Genomic DNA, 20,836 nt, shown 5'->3' on the forward strand with positions numbered 1-20,836 from the left:
TATGTCAATAAAGGAGTGGAGGTATAAAGGAAGGAGGTGTACCACTTACTTAACAGATACCCCAGTGGGAAAAAAAGTCATTTTATTCAGATGAGGCACTTTCAATGTATTGTTTGTGATGTGTGTGTGGATGTGTGTGTGTGCACATGTGCATGGGGAATAGTGGAGATGGTGCAGGATAATAAATACTGTGAGGGTGAAGGAACACTCCCCTGAGCTGGCAGGAGTGTTTGGCAGCAATGTACAGAGCCTAGGGAGTAGAGTCCAGGCACAAGGAGGTGGGCTCAAGGCTGGCTTGGAGGCTGAGGTGTCCCCCCCTCAGCATAAGAAGCCAAAGAAATTGGAGGAGCGGGGGGGTGGGCCCACAAGCATGGGCATCTGGTTCCTGTGGGTAATCTTGATCTGGAAAGGAAGGAGGCGCATTCAGAGATAAGACCTAGTGCCTTGGGGCTGGAGCAGCAGAGATTTGGGGGAAAATCTGTAGGGTTCAGGGTGGGTTGCCAGGGTGCTAGAGAGGCCATGGTAGGAAGGCCAGGGGCTGAGAAATCAGGATTTGGGAGGAAGGGTGCACAGGGGAACTTGAGGCCTCAGCAGGAAGTAAAGAAGCTGTGGAATGGAAATTTAGGATCCACGGAGGCTGGGGGTTCAGTTTTTGGCGGGCATAGGCAATACTCACTGTACAGGGTGTCTGCATCCAGGGTTCTCCATCAATTTGCATGGGGAGGGTTTTTGTGGTGCTGTGTGAGGTCAAGGCAGATTGGTGGCAATTTCTTTATCAATCAAGTACCAAAACTCTGTTCTTAGGTTGGCCTTGAGACCCTTTGTTACTGAGGAAGGTCTGGTACAGTCCCTCCCCACCATTCCCATACCCTTCTGCTTTCCTGGTCCCACTCCTTCCCTCAGAGCCCCCAGCTTGAGTTTTCCTTACTGGAAGGTGATCTCAGAGCACTTGGCTAGCCGATGTCCAGCATTCTTGAGCTTGGTATAGATCTGGCCCATTTCAATTGCACCCTCCAGCCCTACTACTTCCAGCCGCTTGTCGCTTAGGTCTGGGGGGGTGGAAAGTAGGGAGACAGGTTTTGTAGAAGCAGGGTTCCTCTGAAGAGAGTCACACCTTCTCCTTAGTCCCCACCGCCCACTCAGCTCCCAAGGCTGCTCCTCTTACCTGGTACACAGGTTTTCAGGATATCAGGGTCGGTGATCACTTTGGCCGTAGCACCTAAGGCCTGGTTGATCCCATGGATATCGCTGTGCGGTCTCTTGGTGTCACCCCAGAGGTTGGAGCCCCCATGCGTGCTCGGGATGTTTAGCACTGCGATGCCTTCTAGGGACAGGTTGCTCAGATCCAGTGGTTTCCCACAGATCTGAGGGGAGGAGAGCACAGATCCTTGCCTCACGGCATCATGATGGACGTGACCACTCCCTCCACCAGATAACACACTGGGAAGACTAGGATTTGGAGGTTTGCAAGAGGTGGAGGGAAGTAGGGACTGGTGTATCTTAAGAACTTGGGAAATCGGGATTAGAGAGCAGGGAGGTCAAAGTATAGGTTCAAGAATATGAGAAGTTCCTGAGGGCTCCTGTGGAGGGAGAAAGTAAGATATAAGGGGCTAAAAAGGATGTGGGGTTGGCTCTCAACACACCCACCTCAACTGTCAAAGATTCCTCCAGCTTTTTGCACGTTGAGAAGATGGATTCAGAAGTGGCAAATTCGAAGTACCATAGCTTGTTCTTCATTCTGTGTCGGCCCCACACCAGGCCCAGGAGGGAGGGGACAAATTACACAGTGCTGGCACAGGTGGGCTAAGTGACAGGGAAGGGCATCAACCTCCCAACTGCAGTCCCGTGGGGAACAGGGAAGCTTGGTTGAGGGGCTTCCTAGAGGTGTCACTGCCCGTCTAAGCACTGAGTCAAACTTGGCCACCACGTGGTCCCTGCTACTGTGTATGCCCACACCCGCCCCCTCTCCCTCACCTGCTGTTGAACTTCTCAGGATACTTCTCCCGCATGATGTGAAATCGGTGAGCAATAGAGGCATCCTGGGGAGTCCAGGGCATATGAGATCAGAGGCTGCCTCATTCATCAGCACAGAACCCTCTCTCTCTTTAACTCTCCAGTTTGGGAGTGATACATCCCACATTCTGTTTTTTTTTTTTCGTTCCACATTCTTTTCTTGCAACTCACACCACTGTGTCCACTTCTGATTTCCCTGTGTCGCAGCTCCTTTACCCTCTACCTTCCTTTTCTGCCCTCCTCCAGCCTCTGCCTGCTTAACCCCCACTTCCTCCCATCCCCCCCATGCCCCACTCCACTGACCACACCAATGGAGAAGTAGTTATTGATGATTTGAAAGGGGACTGGGTCACTCTTTTCTTCAGTTTGTTGGGGTATCACCTCCACAGACCATCGATCCATGTGTACCACCTTACTCGTCTCTAAATCCTTGAGGATCTTCCCCAGATTCTGTCCCTCATACCCTAAGGATGGTATGAAGACAGGTTAGCACTGAACCCTGGGTCCCAAATGGACCTCCTCTCAGCTCCCAGATCCACAGATTCCCAGGGTTCCTCTGCCCTGGTTCTGCAGATCCTCCAAGCCCTAAGCAGTGAAAGGGCAGGGTGTTCAGTCATGGCTCCCATGGACCAATCTTAAGGTCAGACTCTTACTGACCCTTTTCTCCACACTGTCACTGTCATGGAGGGTGAAAGTTCCCAATGTGTGTGCGCATCTAACAATAATGCCAAAGTTCATTTGGAAGAGTAAAGAAAACAGCTGGGAAAATGAAAAGTGCCGAAAAAGATAAGTGATGAATGGGAATAATCTCTCTCTTTCTCTGACGCTTCCTCTCCCCATTCTACCAGATAGAACACAGTATAGAGCAAGGGTATCAAAACAGGGCAATAACTGGCACAGTGCCTGGAATAAAAAGTTCAATAGTAAAGAACAGAGTGCCCAGAAATAGACTCAAGTATATATGGGAATTTAGTATATCATGACATTTTAAATAAATGGGGAAAGATAGATTATTCAGTAAATAGTACTGGATGTAGAAGTCACCCCTTACACTAAAATAAATTCAAGATGGGTCAAAGAATTTACATGTAAGCAGAATTTGTACTAGCAGAAAACATGAGTGGATGTTTCATAATCTTCGAGCGGAAAAAGCCTTTCTAAAGCATAGTACAAAACTCAGAGCCAAACAAGAAAAAGACTGAGAAATACAATTATATGAAAATTAAAAACTTCTGAAATCAAACAGAAGTAAAGCAAATATATTTGGAATTTTCAAAATTGCCACAAAATAAACTGAAATAGTTCTGACAAATAAATAAATAAAAAGACCTAACCAAGCAAACAAACAACTTCTGTACAGTTAAATAAACACACACCTAAATAAAAGACAACCTGGGAAAAAATATCTGCAGCACACATAACAGACTAACTTCTCCAACATTCAAAAAGTGCTTACAAATCACTATATTTAAAAAGTCAGGGGGACTTCCCTGGTGGCGCAGTGGTTAAGAATTTGCCTGCCAATGCAGGGGGCATGGTTTCGAGCCCTGGTTCGGCAAGACCCCACATGCCGCGGAGCAACTAAGCCCGTGCACCACAACTACTGAGCCTGCACTGTAGAGCCTGTGAGCCACAACTACTGAGCCCACGTGCCACAACTACTGAAGCCCATGTGCCTAGAGTCTGTTCTCTGCAACAAGAGAAGCCACCGCAATGAGAAGCCCGTGCACCGCAATGAAGAGTGGCCCCTGCTTGCCACAACTAGAGAAAGCCCACGTGCAGCAACAAAGACCCAACGCAGCCACAAATAAATAAATTTAATAAAAAAACAATAATATCATTAAAAAAAAAATTAGGGACTTCCCTGGTGGTCCAGTGGTAAAGAATCTGCCTTCCAATGCAGGGGACACGGGTTCAACCTCTGGTCTGGGAACTAAGATCCCACATGCCATGGGGCAACTAAGCCCGCGCACAGCTACTGAGCTCGTGCACCTCAACTACAGAGTCCACGTGGTCTGGAACCCATGCACCACAGCAAGAGAGAGAAAACCCGCAGGCTACAACTAGAGAGAAGTCCGCACGCTGCAACGAGCGCTGAGAGGAAAGATCCCACGTGCCGCAATGAAGACCGGAGGCAGCCAAATAAATAAATAAATAAATATTTTTTAAAAAGTCAGTAGAAAAATGGCAAATAACTCAAGCCAATCACAGAAGAAATACAAATGGCCAATATTCATATTAAAGATGCTCAATATTACTAATAGTTAAAAGAATTGTAAATTAAAATTGTAAATTAGTTAACTTTTTGTGCCTATCAGATTGACAGACTATGAAGAGACTGAGAAAGCCAAACGCTAATGGGATTATTAATAAACTGGCACTCTCATTTGCTGTTAGTTGGAGCATAAATTGGTATTTCATTTTTGGAAGACAATTTGGCAACTTTTACCAAAACGTTATCAAATTTTATCAAAACATATTCTCTGACACAGCAATTCCACTTTCAGGAATTTCTCCTACAGAAACAAAAATCCACAGAGATGGATGTATAAGGATTTTTGCTGAGGTACTCTGTAAAACAGGAAAAAACTGGAAACAATCTAAATGTCCACCAGGAGGGGAAGGTTATATAAATTATGCCAAATCCATGCTATGAAATAATGTGCAGCTATTGAAATCAGAATGAAATCTCTGTGTAGTATCATGGAAAGTTCTCCAAGACATATTCAATGAAAAAAGAAGTCCCAGGACAATGTATGTAGTATGATCCCATTTATGTTTGTTTAAAAGTTATGTGTGTGTGTGAAAACAGGAAAATGAGTGCAAATAGGAAACAGTTATCTCTGGGGAGGAATGTGGAATTTGGTGAGGGGGTAGGGAAGAGGAAACCTGTATGTGAAGACTCACACATTTTACTTTTTAAAACCTTCCACGGTGAAAATGTACTGATGCATTACTTGTGTAATTTTTTAAAAATAAAATAACTAGTAAAATATTTATACTTTGAGCCAGCAATTCCACTCCTAGAAATCTCTTCTAGAGAAATTCTCACATCTGTGTGCAGAGATAGACTGCAGTATGGTGTGTAATAAAAAACTGAATGCTACCCAAATGTCTATCAATATGGGACTAGTTAGGGAATTCCCTGGAGGTCCAGTGGTTAAGACTCCACGCTTCCACTGCAGGGGGCACGGATTCAATTCCTGGCTGGGGAACTAAAATCCCACATTCCGCGTGGTGCAGCAAAAAAAAGAAAAGAAAAGAAAAAAGTCTTCACTTCCTCACATTCCATCAATGGTTCAACCCACTATAATTTGCCTTTCTCCATACCACCCTGCTGAAACTCTTTTGGCAAAGATTGCCAGTGATTCCTGCCAAAACCAATAGTATATCTTTAGCTCTCATTTTAACACATGAAACTCCTCACTCAGCCTCTAAAATACCACTAAAGTTACAGAGGACCTGTTCTGTTTTTTCTTAGTCTCTGTGGTAAGCAAAACAACGGCCTTTCAGAGGTGTGCACAACCTAATCTCCAGAATCTGTGCATATGTTGCCTTAAATGGCGAAAGAGACTTGGCAGATGTGATTAAGTATTTTAAGATGAGATTATCCTGGATTATCTGGCTGGGCCCTATGTAATCACAGGGCTCCTAATTAGGGAAAGAAGGCTACAAGAAAGAAGAGTCATGGAAGGAGATTTGACAACGGCAGCAGAGCTTGGAAGGATAACATTGCTGTTGGAAGCGGGGGATATAAGCCAAGGAATATAGGCAGCCTGCAGTAACTGGAAAAGACAAGGCAAGGGATTCTCCCCTAGAGCCTCTAGAAAAAATACAGCCCTGCCAACATCTTGATTTTAGCGCAGTGGAAATGATTTTGGATTTGTGCCCTCAAGAACTGTTAAGATAATACATTCGTGTTGTTTTAAGGCACCATGGTGATTTGTTACAGCAGCAAGAGGACACTAATACAGACTCCTTTAATAATTCATCTTCTTCTGTTCAACCCTTAAATAGGGTGTTTACCAGGATCTGGCTGTCCTTATCCACTTTCTCTTCTTACCTCTTTCCCTGGGTAACTCATCTACTCTGAGAATGTCAATTACCTCCTAGAAGTTGACTCTCAAACACATACCTTCAGCCCTGACTTCTCTCCTAAATTCCTAACATCAATTTCTGACTACCCACCACACATCTCCACCTAGGTGCTCCACTAATACCTTAACTCAATACATCCAAAACCAAATCTATATTTCTTCCTTAAACTGGTCCTCCTCCTATATTCCCTATTTTTTTAAAAAAATTATTTATTTAATTTATTTTTGGCTGAGTTGGGTCTTCTTTGCTGCGCGCGGGCTTTCTCTAGTTGTGGCGAGCGAGAGCTACTCTTCGTTGCAGTGCATCGGCTTCTTATTGCGGTGGCTTCTCTTGTTGTGGAGCATGGGCTCTAGGCCCGCAGGCTTTAGTAGTTGTGACACGTGGGCTCAGTAGTTGTGTCTCACGGGCTCTAGAGCGCAGGCTCTGTAGTTGTGGTGAACCGGCTTAGTTGCTCTGCAGCATGTGGGATCTTCCCGGACCAGGGATCGAACCTGTGTCCCCTGCATTGGCAGGCAGATTCTTAACCACTGCGCCACCAGGGAAGCCCTATGTTCCCTATTTTAATAAATGGTATCCCCATTTGCTCAGTCCACAAACCTAGAAAATGTCTTAGACTTGTCTTTACCTCTTCCTCCACAATCCATTAGTTACCAAGTATTGTGGCTTCTACCCCATGACTCCACTGGTGCTGCCTTTGCTTTTGTGCTCATCATCTCTTGACTAGACTATTGCAATCGAGGTCCTGCCTTCTTCTTCCAATCCATCCTCCACAGAGCTCCCATAGCAGTATTCCTTCCATCAGTCCCCCTTTGAATCTTAGGATTTTTTTCAATATCAACACAAGTTTTCATTAGTGCTATATTTATATCATTATTTTCATGATTCAGATGGAATTAGCAGAAACTGCTATGAGAGTCTTATTTGCAAAACACAAAGTGAAGACTCAGGGCTTCCCTGGTGGCGCAGTGGTTGGGGGTCCGCCGGCTGATGCAGGAGACGTGGGTTCGTGACCCGGTCCGGGAGGATCCCACATGCCGCGGAGCGGCTGGGTCCGTGAGCCATGGCTGCTGAGCCTGCGCGTCCAGAGCCTGTGCTCCGCAATGGGAGAGGCCACAACAGTGAGAGGCCCGCGTACCGCAAAAAAAAAAAAAAAAAAAAAAAAAAAAGTGAAGACTCAAAGTTCATGATTTCAAAGTGTCTAACACTGTTAATGAAAACAAAGTCAGATGTTGAGGATTTAAGCATGCCTCCCCCGCAAATGGTCATATGTTTACATACAAGATTTAAATTATATTATGACAGATATTTCTCCTTTCTGGAATAATATAAAAAGTAATTTTTATTATATACAAACTATAATTTATATATATAAAGTATTATATATGCACACACACACACACACACACACACACCTATTTTTTCTTTTAGTTACATCTTTCATGAGTTCCAGAGCTCCCCATGGTTCAGGGATTGCACATTCAAATGCCTCAGAGGCTAGAAACGTAAAGTGAATGACTGGAAGGGAGGTAAGAGGATTGTGGTGAATTGAAGGATACATGACCCACTTCTTAGAAATAACCAAGGTCAAAAAAATTCAAAACACTGCAAGACAAACAATACAAAACACTACACATCATTTCTGTGGGCTGTCAGTTTTCAAACTCTGGCAGGATGAAGTTAAAAACTCCTCACTACAGCATTCATGACCCTCCATTTTCTGGATCCTGCTCAATTCAGTCCTCCCTCTTCTCATTGCCCACTGTGCACCCTATGTCCCAGTCACAATGAACAACTCGCTTTCCAAAATGCACCACCATGTTGTTTGGTGACTCCTCTGGCCTTACACAACTTCTTCCACCTAGAATACTTTCTACTCTCCTTAGCAGCCTCCTATTCCATAATCTCCTGTAAGATCTCAGAGCTGGACTCTGAATCCAAGAGCCCCAATTCCAAGACAACTTCCTCAATTCCAGGACAATTTCAATCTGCCCCACACTGACCTCTTTATCTACCAATTACATCTCTCAAACTTTCTCTTTGAAGGGAAAAAGAGACTAGAAATGGGAGAGCAGCTAGGAGACTGTTGCAATAGACATGGGAAAAATTATGAATGAATGAATGACCCCTGATTACAGCTGACCCTTGAATAACATGGGGGTTAATCTGTGTATAACTTATAGTTGGCCCTCCGTATCCACTGTTTCTCCACATCTGCGGATTCAACCAACCATGGACTGTGTAGTCCTATAGTATTTACTACTGAAAAATATCCTCAATAAGTGAACCGGCGCAGTTCAAGACCATGCTGTTCAAGGGTCAACTGTAATTGGTTGGATAAATGAATGAATCATGGCCAAGCTCCCTGCTAGCTCCATCACTCAGCATCTGGCTTAGCTCTTATACAACCTTCCTTATTCCCACATTGTCCTCTCTACCCCCATATTCTTTGATTCTGAGCCCAAAGACTTGGGAGAAACAGAAGGATATTTTTAGGTTTATAGGGAAGAGGACTGTCACCCTTGACCCTTCTAGGTTCAGACTGTCATCCTTGACCCTTCAGGTCTTTGCTTCTTCCAGAGCTCTCTTCCTTTGGGACAATCCACTTTGGGACACCCCCCCCCCCCCGCCATCTGTGCCTCTCTTTTCCACCAAGGCTTTTTCTTCACCAGATGCCTAAATGTCTTCTCTGTGTGCCTTTCCCTACCTACCCAACTCCCCCATTCCCCAGGAAAACAATTTCTAACCACTTACCTCCTCCCCATCTTAGGCAACGAGCCAGATCATTTCCAGTGCCCAGGGGCAACACAGCAACAGGAGGCACAAAAGGCAAGTTGGCTTTGTCTGTGGAGGCAGGTAAGGAGATGGATGAAGGGAGTTAGCTCTGGAAGGCCACTGCCCCTGGGCCCAGCCCGGAGCCGCTCCCTGCACTGACCAATGGTCTCTAGAATCCAGCCTACTGTGCCATCTCCTCCACACACCAAAACCCGGTAATCAGGAACATCTCTGAAGAATCGGAGCCTGAGACAAAAGGTGAGAGAGAAGATGACGAAGGATAACTGGACTGAGGCTACCCAACTCTTGGACAGGCAGAGTAAGTACTTCTTGTCTCTCGTTCCTTACAACACCCTTCCCCTTTGTCAAGGGTAGAGAAAAAGTACAATGGGGAAATCTTATAGCCACTCCTTAGTGGTGAGGGAGAGATTGGTATCTCCATTCTTTGAGAGCAGAACAGAGATGAGCTGGAGAATTCAGAGGTAGGGATACCCAGCAAAAGCAGCATTCTGAAGTCTGGTTTCTTGGGCCTCCCCTGGCCCTCCCCTCCCAACAGGCACTCTTTCCTGCTCTCTTCCAACATACACAGATAGGCAGACACACACAAACCCTGCGATACAGCCCCTAACCTATACTCACCCTGGCTCAGGACCATCCTTTAGGAGGTTGAACACCTGTCGAGGGTTTAGTAGATACTGGAATTTCCAAAGCACCCTGTGTGGGGAAAAAGGAAAGCTCATGGCAGGGCACGGCATGGATATTCTGTACTCCACTCTCTCTCTCTCTCTCTCTCTTTTTTTTTTTGGCCGTGCCGCGCAGCATGCAGGATCTTAGTTTCCCCACCAGGGATGGAACCCCCGCCCCCTGCAGTGGAAGCATGGAGTCCTAACCATTGGACCGCCAAGGAAGTCCCTGTACTCCACTCTCTTGATGTCCTCAAGGTATGTCCCCTGCATACACACAGATACCCAACCTCTGTCCATCTTCCCTCTCTACTTTACAAGACCTAGTAGAGCTCTTCTCACCTCTCCCCTTGCTTCCCACCACTCTTGGGGTTGACAAAGACCAGAAGTGGGTGGGTGTTAGAAACAGGGTCAATCTGCATTGAGGGAAGAAAACAAGGATAAGGAAAGCAGGATCTTGTCAGAGTTAAGATGGGTCCCGGAGACAGGAGCAGAGGGCTGGCATTCCCCCCAGGTGGCTTTCTCCTCCCCCAGGGAGCAGGAACCAGTCCCCAGGTTCCCCACTTCATTCCCTCCCATGAGGTCCCCACCATGAAGCCCAAGCCTCTCAGCCCTGTACCCGCAGTGCCTCAGAGGTGCTCAAATTTAAATCATCCACGGTCTTCTGGTTTGTTTTGCTAATTTTACGCTCCTGTCCAGAGGCCTAGGAAGGGAAGGAGGCAGAAGGAAGGAAAACTGGATTGTGTGAATCCATAAACAGATGAGAGTCTGACTTGAATCCAAAAATATAGGCTCTCTGCTCTAAATGGCATTGTGTGCGTGTTTGAATTGGGGAAGCATTCCTGTCCCCTCCCAGCCGCTGTCCAGGGATCTCACAAGGACGCTGGGATAGATGGAAGACGGACGCAGGATGTGATCGCGGAGCAGCCCACAGTCACACTCATGGCCCATGGCTGGCAGGCAGTCGTCATGGATCTGAAAGACAAGGCAGGCACGGAGAGATTGTGGAGGGAACCCCGTCACCTCTCAGCTTGGGGTCTGCCACCGAAAGAGAGCCCTTGGGAGTAGGGCAACCAAGGCTGTAAGGGAGATGTGCGCGAGGGGGCCGCCGGAGAGGGCAGCTTAGGGAGGGGCCCAAAGCAAGGCTGGAGGGATAGCTCCCGGACTGACCTCTAGGTGGCACCACACACAATGCAGCCCAACCAGACTGTGGTAGATCCGGATCTTTTTCTGACAGCGGTCGCAGCGTCCAGATTCACAGCCTCCTCGCACCCACACATGTGATTGGACCTTGGGGAGAAAGGCAAACTCTTGTCTGAGAGGGTCTGAGCAGGGACTCGGGGAAGGCCTGAGGGCAGCAATGGGCCAAGAGCCAGGACCAGGGCCAGGACGGGGGTGGTGATCCGGTGGGCGTGGGGTCACTCACACCAATGTCCTTCCGAGACTTGGCATAGGTGCTGACTTCGCAGGGCTGGGCCTTCATGGCACACTGGTCGTGAACGACGTATTTACAGACTGGGCAAGAGTGAAGAAGGTCAGAGGCTTAGCTGCAGCCCCTCCCCCTATTTCTTCCTTACCTGGAGGTGAGACAGCATCACTCACTGAAACATGGCATATAACCCCTTGCTGTGAGGGTGTAGTACAAAACTCACGTTTGGGCTGGGGGCTCACCTCCAAGACCTGTGCCTTTTGCTCACTCTTCCCCCAGAAGAGCAATTGCTACTGCATGCCCAACCCCACTCCATTCATGTGTCAGGAACTGAGCTGGATGATGTAAAGGAGGCCCAGATACAACAGCAACAATAACAGCAACAACAATAATAGCTAATTTCTATTGCAGACGTAACAGTACGCACATGCAGTACATGGAGCACTCTTCTTGCATCAACTTATTTAAAGCTCACAATCACCTCATTCTCAGTTGAAGAAACTAAGACTTAAAGAAGTTATGTGGCTTTCCCAAGGTCACATAACCAGTCACTGGCAGAGCCCAGGATTCAAAGCCAGGTCTCTCTAAGTTCAGTGCTGTGTTCCCACAGATAGCTGGGCTGCCCCCCCGGTTCCCACACTCCCAGGTTACACTCACGGTTACAGCTCAGCCCCTGTTTGCCAAGACCAATGCTCGACTCGCACAGGTTGCAGTAGACTGGTCGGGGGAACCTCTTGGGTCTCCACATGTGCTGCCCATTGTCCTTTAGGGTCTGGGAGGGTACAGCAGATGATGGGGAATGTCTAAGCCCTTAGAGTGCCAACCTCTGGCAAGTACAACCCAAGGCAACTGTTTTGCCCATCCTCACAAGTCTCTCTCACTCACCATCTCCAGACCCAGTAGCACTAGCAGTGGCACAGTGGTGGCCCCAGCCCGGAGCCACTCAGCTAGGGAGACAGAGCCACTGCCATCACAGTCAATCTCTTTCATCATCTCCTGGAGAATCTGAGCAGAGAATGTGGGGAGGTGGACTTCTGGTGTGAGTAACCCCTCAGATCTGACACTTCTCCACTGTCCCCTAGGACAGCCAGCCTAGCCATCCTAGCCAAGGGCACCAGGCTGCCTGTCAGAGATGGGGGGAGGTAGATAAAGGTCTCACTAGGGAGCAGGTACAACAAGGGACATGCAGGAAGAATTGCCTTACCGGCCTCAGCTCAGACACCTCCCAATCCAGGTATTCAGCCACTCGCATCATCTGTATGATGATTTTGTCCACTTCCTGAGGGCCGAGAGGGTAAGAGCCACAGCCATATCCTGCCTCACTACCACCATCCAAACCCTCCTCTAGAAATCAGGGGTCCTGAGTTCCACCCACAGACCCCCTCTCATTCTCAGGTGTCTCTGCCAAGTAAATGAATGTCTATGTGTCTGTGTTTGCAAGGGAGCCCCCAAGTCGTGCCTCCAGCATCCTCTTTTAGGGGTCAAGAGCTTGGGACCTACTCCCAGATTTAGTCCTAGAGGACTCAGCTTCTCCCTCTAGCTTCCTCTGCTTCTTAAGATCCTGGAAGAGTTGTGACGGGGGGCACAGACAAATGAACACATATTCCCTTGCACAGCAAGGTCCCCCAACTCACTGAGCTGTCCAGGATCCCATTTCTGTCCGTGTCGTACAGCTTGAAGGTGACTGTGGGGTGTTTTAGGGGGCCAGGGTCAGTTTGTGAGGGATACCCAAAGAATTCATAACAGAATACAGGGGAAACAAAGAGATAAGGAGAGACTTTTTGGATGAAGAGCCCAGGACTTGGGGCTGGGACTGAGATGGGAGACAAAATCGGAGGGGAAACAGGTCTGGATTCCACCCTTGGTGAACCTGATAGGCGAGACAGTACACACCTCCCACATCCCATCCCGGGTCCTCCACATGAAAATATACAAGACGTGGGAACTAGGGTGACTATGGTGGATGGCGTTAGGTATAAGGAGTCTGGGGAAACAGAGGAAATGGGTCCATTCTCTGGCCCCACCTTTGTCTGGCCTGTCAGCCTTTAGGAATCCTGAAAAAATGAGGGAAGGAAGGCTGGGGAATACCCTCTCTCCCTTCACCTTTCCTTCCCTCTCCCAGTCCAGAATGGTAACTCACACTCTAGCTTGTCTTCTGGCCGGCCACCCTCCAGAAGGGAAAAGTAGCAGGAGACATCACTGAGACACACCACATCTGGTTACAGAAAGTACAGCAGATCTGAGGTTGGGGCTCCCTCCAGTCTGGCTCTTCTCTTTTCCTTTGTTCCAACTCTTCCCTTTAACTTTCCTCCCTCTGGCTCCTAGGCAAGCCTGGCTACCCTCTACCTCTCCCTCCCACCACCCTGCCCCCAACATGTGACTCAATTCCACTCTCACCCCAAAACCCACACTTAATTTCACTTTTCCTCAGGAGGCCCAGCGCAGTCCCACCTACGTGACCATACCTTCTTTTACAGTCTCTTCTAAGCAGTAACTAGTCTGGAAGGATTGAAACAGTGCCAGGCTTAGGCGACTGGGAACATTATCCACTTCCAGATAGATTTTCAGGAATTGCTGGAATCCTTCGTACCCAATGGCCTATGATGAGAGCAAGCATTACCCTGGGGAGATCTGCAGGATGGGAGTTGGGGACTGAATTGGGAGTGGTGGGGACAGTGACAATAAGTGCAGAGCTGAGAAGCACCCAAGGCAGGAGTATGGTTTATTGGGCTGAGTCCTGAGTTACTAGAATCTCTTGTTTTGTCCTAAAGCAATAGTTGCAGTAACAATGGATGCTGGGGAGAGAGGATAGCAAGGGTTGGGCCCAGAATAATCCCTGGAAGTTGGGCATCCCGATGGAGTAGCAAAAACAAAGGTGGGAGGAGTTGGTGAAGCAGAGGATTTCCCAGCTGCCACTCACATCTCCTTGGAGATATTCAGCCATTTCACCATCCTCAAAGAGCTTTAGGACATCACTGACCTTTCTGGTGGAGTCTAGGATGTGAAGAGAGTGAAGAGAGCATGAGTTTGGTTCAGCTCTCCCTGCCCTCTGCCACAGTCCCACCCAGACATCCAACGGGAAAGAAGATTCCAGTGAGATGAAAAAGAAATTCCAAGAAGAAACACAGAAGTACAGAGAGAAAAACATTTCATGTCCTCCAAGGTGGTTGCCCTCTTTATCTCTCTTCTCTGAGATGTGGTGCAGGCAGTCAAGATTCAGAGAAGGTGGGTAGAGAGCTAAGACCACGGGCATCTTCCTATTTCCCTCGCCTCTTGCTCCCAGCCAGGCATATCTCAGGAGCATCCCGTCTCAAGGCCACTGGAGAAAAGAGGGGGAACTTGGGGGAATGAAGAGGAGGAGGTATTGTCTAAGGGTAAGGTCCCCAGGACTGAATGACTGAGAGGAAGACTCACATTCCATGTATTTTTGCAGCTGGGCAAAATCACTGGGGCTTATTAGGCCCCGCTCCTTGGCCATCTTTCTTTTTTTCTTAAGGATGGACACGAAGACAGCTTGGTAGTAGTACTTCTGGCTCCTGGAACTCTGCTTCCAAGGGTAGCTCTGGAGGAAGATGACAAGAACATGTGGCAGGACTGGTCAGCTGTCTGGGTCTCTTTGCTTCTGTATACTCTGTTCATTTTCCACTCCTACTACTATTTCTGTTCTTTTCTTGTCTCTGAGTCCCTCCCTAAGTCTCTTCCTTTCCCTGTGTTCCTCTCCTCTGTGTCTCTATCTCTCCCTGACAGTGTCTGTCCGCTGTCTCTGTTTCTCTGACTCATCCCTGACTTTCTCTCCAACGTTTCTGTATCCTTCTCCAGCTCTCTGATTTCTTCCCCAGCCTGTCTTGATTCATCTCTGACCATCCCTCACCTCCCTGCCCCCTCACCCCTCTTTCCCAGGCTATACACGTCTCTGGGAGTGTGTCCCTCGCCTGCTCCTACCTTTTCTCCCTCCACCCCCAATCTCTGTAGTCTCTGCCGGGCCTAAGCTCTGTCCCATCTCCCTTCTTATCCCGCAGACCCGGCCCTCCGGCGGTTCTCACTGAGATGGCGGCACGCCTCCCGGGCCACTACCCCATCTTGCTCCGCCTCCAGCCCCGGTCCCCAGCTCCGCTCAGCTACCACTCCCAGAGACACCCACGCCCCGCAACGACCTCTAGCGCTCCTGACGCGCGCGACACAGAACCGGCTCTAGCCGGGTCCCCAGCCGCGGCCCCGCCTCGTCTGCGTCCCGCAGCGCTCCACTGGGGAAGGGCGGGACCCAGGCACGAGAGATTGGGGAGAAGGTAGGGGAAGAAGGCTCTGAGCATCTGCCGGGCTTCTCAGCTCCAGGAGGGTTGTGCTGAGTGCGGGAGCCTTCCTTCCACCCTGCTAGGTTAGCAGTGTTTAGGGAGCCCCAACTTTCAGCTATGGGACCCAGGGACCAAGGAGGAGCCATCACGTGGATCATGCTGACCGCTGACCCAGGGGCCAAGCTGCAGAGGGCAACTTGCCTTGCGGATTCAGTAACAGCAATAACAATATCTTACATTAGCATAGTACAACACCACTTTGGAGTCAAACAAAACTGGGGTTAGTCATAGCTGGGTTCCATTCTTAGCTGTGTTACCACTGTGTGACTTGGGCAAAGTACCGCTATAAAATGGCAGAATGATACCTATCTTTCATAGTTGTGAGGATTAAGTCAAATAATGTATGGAAAGTACCTAGTATAACACTTGGCATATAGAGGGCCTACAAGGAATGGTAGTTATTGTATTAACAAGTAAAATCACATTCTATGAGATAGGGAATTATTGGTATAGCCATTCTACAGATGAAGAAACGGGAGCTCAGAGAGGTTGGGACTTCCCAAGGCAGGTGACAAGTGGAGGAGCCAAGGCTCCAACCCAAGAACTTCGTGGTGCAACCCCCTCCCCCACCGCCTCTCTGTCCTCCTCTTGTTCCACTCTCCCCTTCACACACTGCCTTCTAGTCTCACTGCCCTCCTTTCTGTTCCTCAAGCATGCCAAGTTTTTCCCTGCTCAGGGCCATGAGACTTACTGCTCTGTTGGCCTGGACCACCCTTCCCCACTCTTGGCAGAGCTGACTTCTTGCCTAAGCTGAAATGTCAGCTCCTCCAAGAGACCTTCCCTGATCATTCTGTCCTAAGGTAGACCCCCTCCTTTGCGTAGCACCCTCCTTTGTTTCCTTCATAGAATTTATCACAACTGGAGATTATCTTGCCCATTTATTTGCTTCTTTGTTTACTGTTTGTCTTTTCCTACCAAAATGTAAGTTCCACAGGGCAGGAACTTATCAGTCTTATTCACCACTGTATCCCCAATACCTAATGCCCATCATGTTATAAGTGTTCCATATTGGTTGTACAAATAGTTGTATAAAGCTAGGGAGTCATATATGGGGACTCTTAATCCAAACGCGGTTAAATGGGATGCCAGAGTATCCATCTGGACAGTGAGGGGAACATGAGACAATGTGGGGCACATATAGTAGGTGCTAAATTAATATTTGTTAAATGAATGAATGATGCTAAAAAGCACTTATTGTGGTACTCCATCCAAGGCCCTGACCTTCTGTCTCCCCTCTGCCCACTTATTTAGGGTGGTTGGGGCAGGCTTTAGGAGGCAGTTAGGGTCTACTAGAATTTTTTTTCTGATGGTGCAAGAAACTTCTCTGTAACCTCTGCCCTTGGGACATCTCTGCCACTCACCTCCATGTATAGCATTCCTGTTCTGGAGGCTCTCTGGGAACACTTAGAAGGGGGTTCTGAGACACTAATATTGTGGAGAAAGGACTCCACCCATCTGGTCCTTTCAATGACTATAATCTAACTTCTCCTGCCAACAGATCTAATGAATACATAATAGTCTTATGGCTAATGGGGTCTGTAAGGCTTAATTAGCCTCTCTGATTACCCCTGGGGATTCTTAGATGGCTCCAAGGTTCTAGGAAATGGAATCTGAGAGAGAAAGTGACAGGGAGAGAGCAAACAAGAGACAAACAGGAGAGAAGACAGAATACTTCTCTCTTGCCTGTCTTTTCACAAGCCCCCCGGTCTTACATGTAGTATATAGTAGAAGTTAAAAGAATGGACTTTTGAATTAGATAGGCTTGGATTAGAATTCTAGCTCTTGGGACTTCCCTGGCATTCCAGTGGTTAAGACTCCGCGCTTCCAATGCAAGGGGTGTGGGTTCGATCACTGGTCAGGGAACTAAGATTCCACATGCCACGCAGCATGGCCAAAAAAAAGAAAAAAAGAATTCTAGCTCTTGGGCGAGTTATTTCATCTCCCTGAACCTGTTTTCTTATCAGTAAAATGGTTACCTGGAGAAATCAGTCACCATGGGGGGGTTAAATAAGGTAATACATGCAATATACTTAGCAAACTGCATGGCACAGAGAAAGAACTCAGGAAACATTAGCTATTATTATTATTATTATTATTATTATTATACAAGGGTGGTACCTAGAGAAACATATCTGGAGATTAGGAAAAATGATGCCTTGGACCCAGGATGGCATAAATTCTAGGGACTCCCAGCAGCAGTGAACCCCAAGTTGTATACCTTCCCACTTGTGTCATGTCTCAGGCACAGGCATGTAATATCAGGATCCTGCATTTTGCCTCTGGTAGGGTGAGGACGTGGCTATAGAAACTAGACTATCAGGGTCCAAGGACACCCCTGGGCTGGGACCTTGGACATAAAGGCTCCTGGGATTTTTTCAGTTGTGCAGGGCCTTAAAGATCTGGAACAAGTCCAATTTTGTCCTGCTCCATCCCAGCCCTGAGGCTGTAACCTAGGCTAGTCCAGACCGAGGCTAGGGCTGGGAGGGTGGGGTCTGCTGCCCAACCGCCAGCTATTTGTGACTCACCCTTCCCCTCCCTCCTCTGGTTTCCCTGCCTGCCCCTACCAACTTGGGGTGAGAAAGTAAGAAGCTGACTTGGAGGCAGAGAATCCTAGAACGTCCTCAGAGCTGGGAGGCACAAACTGTCTTATTTTACAGAGGAAGAAACTGAGGCCCAGAGAGAGAGCCACTCTCTCAGGGTCACACCCAGACTCTAGACATAGTGTCCTTAGTCCATTCCATTAAATCTTAGTGTCTCTGGTCTTCTAGATCTTATTTTAAACATTAAATACTAAAATTGCTGGTAACTGAGAGATAACTATGATTTCCAAAGCCAGTGCTAACATTTAAAGTTTCCTTTTTCACATCAACACTCATTGCTCACATTCCAAGTCATGTAGTTTACCATTACCCAAGAATCAGCTATGCCCCCAGAACACTCAGGCTGACCCAGCAAGGATCCCCAAGGGGCAGGCACTCCCTTTTGAGGGCCCAGACCTGATTACCTGGACTTCTGAATCCCTTAACCACACCAGGGCTTACATCCTCCTCCTGTTTCTGAAGACTGAGGGAGGGTCTCTTCCTTCCTGCCCATCCCTGCTACCAGTCAGTGGCCCCTGAGAGGGAATCATTTGGCTTGAAGCCTTAATATTTGTTAAGCCTCCACAAACATCGCAGATGGTAGTGTTGCCTGATTAAGGGGGTGGTGTTTGTGTGTGTGTGGGTGGGTGTCATTGTGCAGTACAGGAGGAAGTTACGATGTTGGCACGCTTGGGGGATGTGGGCTCATATGGTTAAGAGGTTGAGGAGATGCCCAGCAATATTTGCATTTCTTCCTCAGTAAAGCTCATTTCCCCCACTGAAAGGTGAAAAGTAGGATTCAGACCCAGGTAGTTTCAGAAACTTCCCGGTGACAGGTGTGGAAAGGAGAGGGGTGGGAAGTTGGGGACCAGGAGGCCAAACAAGAACCCTTCTCCACCCGTGCAGCACTGTGCAGGTTCCAAAATGGACTTTCCTCCAACTCGGGTCCCCAGGAGCCAGCTTCAGCATCTGTCCGAATCATCGGGACAGATGGAGGGCAAGGTCTGCGGGAAACACTGCTTACGGGGTTCTGGGCCAGCCCTCCCGCTGCCCCCCGCTCCTGGCGCAAACGCTTCTAGCTACCCGCTCCAGCTGTCACGCTTCCTCCTTCTCGGCCCAGCAGCCCTACCCTAGCCCGTGGGGCGTCCCTCCCGCGGCCCCCGCCCCGGCCTGCTCCGGTGCGGGAGGGCGGGAGGCGGCAGGGGGCTCGCGGGGGTCTCTACCTTGCCTGCGGAGGGCGCGCGGTCGGAGCTGGAGCGCCGGCGCGGGAGCTGGAGCCCGAGCTGGGCTGGAGGGGACGGGCCAGGCAGACGCGGCCGCCGCGGGGCCGCCCCGCTCCTGACGACACAGCTGCCCGCCCCCCACCCCAGAAGGCCCGCCCGCCGGCGCCCGCGACCGGCGCCGGGCGCCCCTAACTCTGGAAACTTCTAGTTCACCAGACCCGATTCCTCCCTCCCCCGATTATCTCCAGGGCTCTGGTCTGTGCCACTTTCTCCACATTCCTGCGCAGCTCATCTTCCCGCCCCGGTAACAGCTCTGTATCTGTCTTTCCGATCACTCACAGCCTCTCCCCGCATCCCAACCCTGGGAGGCCAAGGTAGGGGGCGGGGCCGCTGATGAGACAGCTTGGCTGTTGCCCACCCAGCCAACTTCTCACCCTCTCCTAACTGCTGCCACCAGGGGACTTCCCAGCTCCTTTCCATCCATCCACCCTGGATTGAATTCACACTCAGGAGGCTCCGCAGGAGCAAGGCCAGAGTTCCAGACTGCACACCCTAAGACAAGACACCTCCCTGCCACCATGGGCTCCACACTGCTTGACACTACTTGAGAGAATCTGCCCATGTTTGCCTCCAGGTTCCTCACCTCCGTTAAACCCAAACCCCAGGTGCCTCAGATTTGTTTTCCCCAGGCTAAGGACACCTCCTTCTCTCAAGACTCAGATTCTTCCCTTAAGTCTGGGGTTGTGATTCAGGTGCAAAGAGCATTCTGGTCTGGGGGCTTCCCTGGTGGCGCAGTGGTTGAGGGTCCGCCTGCCGATGCAGGGGACGCGGTGTTCGTGACCCGGTACGGGAGGATCCCGCATGCCGCGGAGCGGCTGGGCCCGTGAGCCATGGCCGCTGAGCCTGCGCGTCCGGAGCCTGTGCTCCGCAACGGGAGAGGCCACAGCAGTGAGAGGCCCACGTACCGCAAAAAAAAAAAAAAGAGCATTCTGGTCTGAATCCACCCTTTCTCCATGCCCTAACCCTCCCACTTTACCTGCTGGCCTTGGCAGGTGCTGTGGAAGGCCCTGGCCAACAGTCGGGGTGAAAGGAGATCCTTTCAGCTTCTCCTGTCTGGAATCTGTTTGTAGTTAAGGCTCTTGGGGCAGCATGGATGGTGGCGAGGCTGGTAGAGTAAGGGAGAGAGACTGAGGCCTAGGGACTTACTGGTAGGAACTGAAGACCCAGGCATCCTGCTCCCTGGCCCCGCCCCAACTCTGTCTAACCCCCTCCTACCCTTCATTGAAGTAGGGCACAGTAACAAAGGCTTGAGTTCCTGGAATCTTCCCTCATACACCTGGTGGTGGAGAGGGGGAGGGAGAGCTCTGATTGGAAGGGTGTATGTGGGTGTTGTGTGTATATTGTACGTGTACACACATACAAACACAAATGTAATATATACATACTTTTGGTGGAGGTTGGAGAGGAGAAGGAATGAATACACGAGGCCCTCTAGTGGAAACAGAGGGGTCTAAGCAGTTCTTGACTGTTCTGAGACTTGTTGGAAGAGAATCCTCCATTTTTATCAGAAATACAGCTGCTGAGTAATAGGGTTTGGAGTATCGTTGTTGCATCTGAACTGGAGATATGAGGCAGCGGTTGGAGAGGACCTGTTTCTCTGCTCCTGTCTCCCCTCTAATCTTAAAAA

At 49.1% G+C, this 20,836-nt stretch overlaps 1 protein-coding gene across 8 annotated transcripts; it reads right to left on the reverse strand.

Moving 5' to 3' along the window:
- Window positions 1-49: 49 nt before the first annotated feature.
- On the reverse strand, window positions 50-20,361 carry DGKA (diacylglycerol kinase alpha). 8 transcript variants are annotated; one of them, XM_032644575.1, is made up of 24 exons: window positions 19,150-19,257; window positions 14,410-14,557; window positions 13,916-13,989; window positions 13,461-13,593; window positions 13,136-13,210; window positions 12,630-12,679; window positions 12,200-12,274; window positions 11,881-12,000; window positions 11,653-11,767; window positions 10,993-11,081; window positions 10,737-10,856; window positions 10,443-10,541; window positions 10,186-10,269; window positions 9,909-9,982; window positions 9,523-9,597; window positions 9,044-9,129; window positions 8,863-8,952; window positions 2,317-2,477; window positions 1,975-2,039; window positions 1,648-1,738; window positions 1,166-1,364; window positions 929-1,049; window positions 677-737; window positions 50-402 (listed from the first exon to the last, which is right to left on the reverse strand). In XM_032644575.1, the coding sequence occupies exons 2-24, from the start codon at window positions 14,471-14,473 to the stop codon at window positions 319-321; spliced, it is 2,205 nt and encodes a 734-aa protein (XP_032500466.1). In that variant the 5' UTR covers window positions 14,474-14,557; window positions 19,150-19,257; the 3' UTR covers window positions 50-318. The 8 variants fall into 8 exon arrangements, 7 of the variants coding, with proteins under 7 accessions (XP_032500466.1, XP_032500465.1, XP_032500468.1 ...); XM_032644574.1 differs by lacking the exon at window positions 19,150-19,257 and adding an exon at window positions 20,186-20,361 and having other exon boundaries at window positions 54-402; XM_032644577.1 differs by lacking the exon at window positions 19,150-19,257 and adding an exon at window positions 14,938-15,084 and having other exon boundaries at window positions 54-402.
- Between the last annotated feature and the right edge of the window lie 475 nt (window positions 20,362-20,836).

This window comes from Phocoena sinus, chromosome 10 (assembly GCF_008692025.1).
Source record: "Phocoena sinus isolate mPhoSin1 chromosome 10, mPhoSin1.pri, whole genome shotgun sequence".
NCBI classification, from domain to species: Eukaryota; Metazoa; Chordata; class Mammalia; order Artiodactyla; family Phocoenidae; genus Phocoena; species Phocoena sinus.

Coding starts and splice junctions, on each gene's coding strand:
- DGKA (XM_032644578.1), bottom strand. CDS start 14,299: ATGCTCCTGAGATATGCCTGGCTGGGAGCAAGAGGCGAGGGAAATAGG. Junction 10,270..10,442: donor CCATCTATCCCAGCGTCCTT/GTGAGATCCCTG, acceptor TTCCCTTCCTAG/GCCTCTGGACAGGAGCGTAA. Junction 1,365..1,647: donor AGGAATCTTTGACAGTTGAG/GTGGGTGTGTTG, acceptor TCCTCCCCTCAG/ATCTGTGGGAAACCACTGGA.